Raw genomic sequence first — 6,542 nt, 5'->3', positions numbered from 1 at the left:
CTTCTCCAGAGTGGAGTAAGCCATTCGCTTGTGTCTGAGGAAAACCCTGTGTGTTGACGAAGTGGGTTGACTTGGCTGTAGAGTGAAAGTACCACATGGTCACATGGTCCACAAAATCTTAGAACTAACTTAGGGTCTTCTGGCGTATGGCATATATGAGCAGCATGAGAGTGAAGTAAAAGACTATTAGCTCAAACATTCAGTCTTTCAAGAGTAGGTGTTTCATCACGGAATAGGTTCTGCAGTCCACTTACACTTACACACTGCAACAATGGACCAGCAGTGTCCAGCATACAATAGTCATGTGAATATGTACCGTATGCATACTCACAGCTGCAAGGCCAGCGCCCCGTGGCTGCTTGACTTCTCAATCGATATAAATATTCACAACAGTAAGACTCTGTGATCAATCAGGGCTCTGTAAGCAGTTATGCTTCGAAGTAGTCACAAATGCCCCATGATCAGTCACAAAACTAAACTTGGCAACCAGTCACAGCTTCCACGGTGCCCCAAGACCAGTCACCAGAGATGACCGTAGTAAATCTGCAGGGAGTTTCATAATCTGTTCATTGCAGAGTCCACTATCCTATAATTCAAGAGGGGGGTAGCGTTCCTGCGGATGCGGAAAACTTGGCTGGAACCCGAGTGTCACGTGAACCCTGATTTTTAAGACTTTTATTATTTGTTTTACGATGAGCCTATTATATGCGATACAGGCTCAAAACACACTTTTCGTCTTGTTGGCATATCAGGGATATAGGGCGGAGCAGCTAATATCGGCCCAATTATGACACGCGAGTAATAGTGAAATACGATTGGCGTATTGTGCTGGAGTGACTGCGGTGATGTAAAGCTAAAATCAAGCAGTCAGTTTGCCCTTAGCATGGCCTTGTCATGACCTTGCGAGGAGAGTCATTGGGCCCGACGGGTAGGTAAAGCCAACTTCCACATGAAGTTTGCGGATGGCCGACATGTAGACATGGACAGATCGGGGCTGAAAAGTTCTGAACAACTCGGCAGCAAAATAACACAAAAAGTAAAAAGTCATCACCTGGCAATGGATTCCAGGCATGCCCTTGACAGAACTGGAAGTAACGGGTATCCGCGGAAAAATATTTCCGGCTGGTGCCAGTGCTGCTAGCTGCAGCACGGAGTCCGTCAACTGAGAGTTGGCAAGACTGGCTGATCTGGCTCAGCTGCTGCTTCCGGAGCCCTCGATGGTTCAAACACCATCGGCGCAGGCCACGTTTTTTGGCACCGACGATTTGTTCGTCCACCAAAAGTCGAAACAAATGTTTCTCACTTGAACACTCCGTAGAGCTGCCGCTGTTGTGCCAAGGCCCATTGGCGCATGGTGTGTATACTCCAAATCTACATGTATGATGATGGGTCACTGCTGACGTTTCTGCTCTTGGACAGTGCAACGCCTCATGAAGATATGTTGTGGCTCCACAATCGCTGAGAACGCTAGTGTGCGTCCATGGAATACTAAAACACAATAGGCGCGGCGCAGCTAACGCCCACTTGGATGAATCGGAGTGGTGGCGAGTGCATTCTCCTTCCTCGGTGAACACTGCTGGTCACCCTGTTTGATGATCCACCAAACACCACCAAACACCATCGGTGAAGGCCGCGTTTTTCGGAACCATCCATTTATTCGTCCACCAACAATTGAAATTAATGTTTCTCACTTGAACACTCTGTAGAGCTGTCGTGACAAGGCCGTGTATACTCCAAATCTACACGTAGGATGAAGAGTAACAGTTACTGTTGATAATGAAGTTTGCGCTCGTGGACAATACAACGCTGTGTGAAGTAAATTGTGGCTCCACAATCGCTCTGAATGGTAATGTGTGTCCATGGAATACTAAAACACAATAGGCACGGTGCAGCTAACGCCCAACGTGGATGAAACGGACAACAGCACCGGCTAGAGCGTTCTCCTTCCTCGGTGAACACTGCTACAAGACAATATGCTTGGTGATTCACCAAACACCATCGTTGGGGGCCAAGTTTTCCGACACCAGCGAGTTGTTCGTCCACCAACTAACTTTGAGTCTTTCTTCAACACTTCGTAGAGCAGCCGCGCAAGGCCTTTCCTTCGCGTTAGGGTAGCGATCCTTCCTAGATGATATCGCTATTCATTGTTACTTTTTACTATACAATGAGTAGTGTTTCTCCGAAAATAAAGTCAGCTGCCATTACAAAGTAGCCATTAGTACTGCCTAGGGCCTAGCGCCTGGACTTGTAAAAAAGTCACTAAAAATTATTTTGCAAGTCTTCAATCATGTTTGCATGTACGCGCTATCCAGCCATGGCGCATGGCATGTGGCGTGAACGTTGCTTGACGTGAAAGGTAGCGCGAGGAGTCGATCGTGAGTCGAGTCGTACGCGCTCGCTGAGTCGCGGACGTGTCTGACACGTGAAACGAAAAGATTTTTTTGGCGGGTAATCGGCAAAAATTAAGTGACGGTCCCTTTAGTCCTTCGCTAATCGAACGCACTCACTGACTCAGTGACCATGGTGACTGTCAAGCCGAGCTGCACTGCCACTAACTACACAAGTAAGTAAGTTTACTTTACTAGTATTAGTAAGAACTGCCAGTGGCAGTACTCATGGTACTGGCACTAGGCTGAAGTCACGAGTTCCTTGCGCAAGTATGTAGCGGAGCCCTACCGGTACTAGAACTCCGCGCTGCCACATTCATTGTACAGTCACGAACATAGATTTTCATCGACTCATGAACTAATTCTTAGTCATAGCGGGACACGGCTGATGTTGCCACACCAAGCAGGGCGACTTCATGAACTACAGCAGTACTCCAGTAGTAAAGTAAAGGAAAGGCGCAGAGTTGAGACGGTTAGTCCGCTTTGACCCTTGCCACCAGCAAGCCGAATCGAAGCCTAACCGTCTGCTGAGTGAGGGAGCAAAGACCTCTCAACAGTACACGATGTGTAACGGAGCAGCGCCACCAATGTCGGAATCCAGTCCGTTCGTCTGCCCTGCCTTGGACATACCACATCTAGGAGATGCTCCATCATGCGACGAGAACAGTGACAAGGAAGAATGTTCCGGTGAGAGAAAAGAGAGGTGGAATGGTGGACGTTTTCATTACCACTACGCATTTCTCTTCTTTGGGGTCCTTTTTGACCGTCACCGTCAGGAATTTGTGACTTGATAATGATATCGTACGTAGCCAGTCGTAGGCCTTTCACTGCATAATACACGTACATGAAACATGTGGTACATGTACATGCTTGGGTAGAAGGTTGACTTTACTCGTTTGCTGCCAACTATAGTATTTTAACTTAATATTCATATTGTGTGTATGTGTCTGGACGGACGATACAATGATTATGTCAGGAGGCATGATTTCAGTCGCATGTGACATTGTCATTCGCAATCATCACCCTTCAACACCATGTCTGGTTGTTGCCTGGAGAGGATGGTACTGGTGGCACTGGTGGTGGTGGTGATGATGATGATGCTTTCTCTATGATGATGATGATGATGATGTTGATGATGAGGATGAGGATGAGGAGGAGGAGGATCATACAGGCACCTTCTGGCACGTTTGGCAACAAGTCACCGATGAACCCCATCTCCATATTGGTTAGTTCTGCTCATGATTTCCGCTCTATCGCTGGGAGTGCCACCCTGAATACGGTAATGCGGTCAGTCTATGCTGGGAAGGGGATAGCGTGCTCTGTAGAGCAGAATTCGACGAGGACCACTGCGGTAGCCTTCTGCGTACCCTGGAAAATGCTGCAAGACAATGGCTGAATGCTTCTCCAGTAACATACCTTGCGCTGCGAAAGGGTCAACGGGTGAATGAGTTATAGATCAACGCACTTTGAGGCAAGCTGAGGAGTGAAAACTGGATTCATGAAGCTACTTTCTTCGCCAAGGCGACTGCTGCTCATTGAAGGAATAGCTTCCTGATTACAGAGAAGGACGAACTAAACGCGGCTTTCGGCGTGTTCTTTTCAGGAACAAGAAGAAAAGCGAGGATAAGGATGCACCTTTCTATTCGTCTTTGGTAATAATGGCAAATTGGCAACCCGGGGCCAGTTGCTGCTATTACATTACAACGCATGCCGACCTTGCGCCTCCTTAAGATTAGGTTATCAGAACCAATCAGTACCTAACATACCATTACAACCTTTCAGCTGATCAAGACAAGAAAGAACACAATAACGTCAACGTGTTTAGAGTTATCTTTGAAGATGTACATGAGCAGTGGAAAGAGAAGCTAATGTGATGACTGTTTTGGCTGTCATTTTGTCTCTTTTTCCAGGGAAAACCTTCGTCACTGTTTCTACGGAAATGAGAGGAGAGAACAGATCCCGGCTTGTTCTCACTTTTGCCCTCGCGTTGAAGTCAACACTGCTCCAAGGCTTTCATGAACAGAATGATGCCGTGTACGCATGTGAAACAGATGAAAAACTGGACATTTTTGAAGTCCGCAGCAACGGCACGCACTTGATACGCAAGAAAGTCGTCTTCAGCGAGTGGAAAATTGGCCTGTGTCACGTCAGGCCGACGGCAATCTTTCAGATCCCCGTCATTAAACCGTAAGTCGTGGAACATGACAAGACATTTTTCGTGCATGATTACTGTTTCAAACCACTCAGGGCATGGGACTGTGGGTGGATTTCATTCCTGTTACGTAGAAGTGCACCCTATGAAAGCATGTATTTGAGAACTCGCAAAGGACAAGAGTAGAAAAGGTGCTAGAAATGTGCTGGGTTTCAGAGGGTTAATGATAACCTATTCGTTACGAGTAAAGCATTGGATGTTCTAAAGTGTACAGTAAAACAGTAAGAGTGTTGAGATTTTTTTTACAGCGTACTAGATATAGATTTAATTGTTTAATTTTTAATTTTTCAATGCAAATGTAGCGATGACGGTAGGCTTGAAGTGGTCATGGCGTTCAATGGTAAACCACTTCACCACATCTCGATGAATCTTGCGGAAGAGTCCACGAACAGTGTGAGCTGGCGGAGGCGAGAGGAAATTCATCTCAATCTTGTAAGGCCTTGAAAGATTTTCATTTCCGTGTTAGGAATGCATTGGTCGGTGTTGGTGTTTGCTCAAGGGGTTCTAAGATTGACTCTAACACATTTTGTCAGCATAAGCATTGTGTAGACTACTAGTTATCCATATACACCTACTATGTATTATTTTATTAAGCAATGAATGATAGTAGTTCGAGGAAGTTTTAATTAATATTTGCTGCATATAGCATCATTTTGTCTTTGATTATAATGCTACATACTTTGATGATTCTGTTGCAGCTGAACATTCCTGCTGATCCTGCGGCTGATATTCCCACGCAGGCATGCCGTGGTGTGGAGCTGTCCAGGAGAAATCAACTTAGAAATCCCGTTATATCATTATTGAGAGACATCAAGAGCCACTGAGTTTGTTGAGCAATGACCTGAGTTCAGTTTTACCTTGATCACACATTACAACACTGACAGATGTACAGGTACGATGGGCACCGTTGCTGGAGCTTGCGCAGCTACCATAAAATAAGCTGGTGCCCTTGATTGCCATGCATTTTTGTACTATTCCTTAGCAACACTTCATTAGAAGTTACAAGTCATATTTTCCAATTGTGCATTAAAAAAATAGAACGTTCAGTCTGTACGTTACTCTTGGCAGGATCCATACAAATTGCACATTTCGCAAATTGTTAGCCTTATTATGACCTTTACTCCCTATTACTTGCCCCAATCTGTCATGGTGGCAATTATTATCATGTAGCACATACATGTATGCAGTTCCATTTATCATTTTTAAAATACACCTGTACGAGTATAGTTGCTCTTCTAAGTTTTATACCCAAGACAGCTATTATGCTGTGGAACACCACTCACTTCCTTGCTTACCACCATACATGTGCGTGCTACTTTTGAAATTTTTTAAAGTGTATACAAGTACCTGTGTGTACGCTTGTTTTTGGTGGTATGACAATTATCATTACACAAGTCTTATGCTGGAAAATACAAGTACAGGCACGACCCAAGAAGGAAAAATGAATCGGACACAGGGGAAGTGTTCTCAGGACCGGTGGAAGCAGTTTTTGAATTGGTCCAGCCATACCCTAGCCTTTCATACAGTTTGTGTATGGAATGGAGGGTATGCACATGACCTACTAAGTAGTAAACACAGTCATGTTGGTGGCTGAAACGTTGGTCCGGCCATGGCCTGACCAGCCGGCCGGACCGGTTCCGCCGGGAGTGATTCTCCTCTTAAGTTAAAAATAAGGTGCACACACACCCCGAGCATTGCCTTGGGAACCACTTTGCTGATGAAAATGTATCTACAGACTACACGTAGGCAAATCAAAAGGGCACATGATGCAGTCAGAGGGGGGAGGAGGAGGGGGGCACTATTCAAGAGAGGGCTGTATATTTTCACTGGACCCTTGGAGACTGGGGCACTATTCACTATAATAAATATTATGGTTCACTATTCAAGAGAGGGCTCTAATCATGCGAGTACGGTATGTATGTTCCGCCTACACTCCATACTAT

General features: G+C 45.6%; 1 protein-coding gene across 1 annotated transcript; it reads left to right on the top strand.

Moving 5' to 3' along the window:
- The first annotated feature begins 2,736 nt into the window (after positions 1–2,736).
- Positions 2,737–6,024, top strand: LOC135826939 (uncharacterized). The gene is made up of 4 exons (XM_065339486.1): positions 2,737–3,074; positions 4,298–4,574; positions 4,902–5,031; positions 5,298–6,024. Exons 1-4 carry the CDS (start codon positions 2,951–2,953, stop codon positions 5,421–5,423), a joined length of 657 nt encoding a protein of 218 aa, XP_065195558.1. The 5' UTR covers positions 2,737–2,950; the 3' UTR covers positions 5,424–6,024.
- Positions 6,025–6,542: the final 518 nt, after the last annotated feature.

Source organism: Sycon ciliatum, chromosome 1 (genome assembly GCF_964019385.1).
Source record: "Sycon ciliatum chromosome 1, ocSycCili1.1, whole genome shotgun sequence".
Taxonomy (NCBI): Eukaryota; Metazoa; Porifera; class Calcarea; order Leucosolenida; family Sycettidae; genus Sycon; species Sycon ciliatum.
This window is presented reverse-complemented; position numbering and strand designations above follow the sequence as displayed.

What these genes read in the sequence shown, in the direction of transcription:
- LOC135826939 (XM_065339486.1), top strand. Translation starts at nt 2,951, where the DNA reads ATGTGTAACGGAGCAGCGCCACCAATGTCGGAATCCAGTCCGTTCGTC. An exon ending in TGACAAGGAAGAATGTTCCG is followed by an intron (nt 3,075 to 4,297) that starts GTGAGAGAAAAG and finishes CTCTTTTTCCAG; the next exon opens with GGAAAACCTTCGTCACTGTT. An exon ending in AGGAAATTCATCTCAATCTT is followed by an intron (nt 5,032 to 5,297) that starts GTAAGGCCTTGA and finishes ATTCTGTTGCAG; the next exon opens with CTGAACATTCCTGCTGATCC.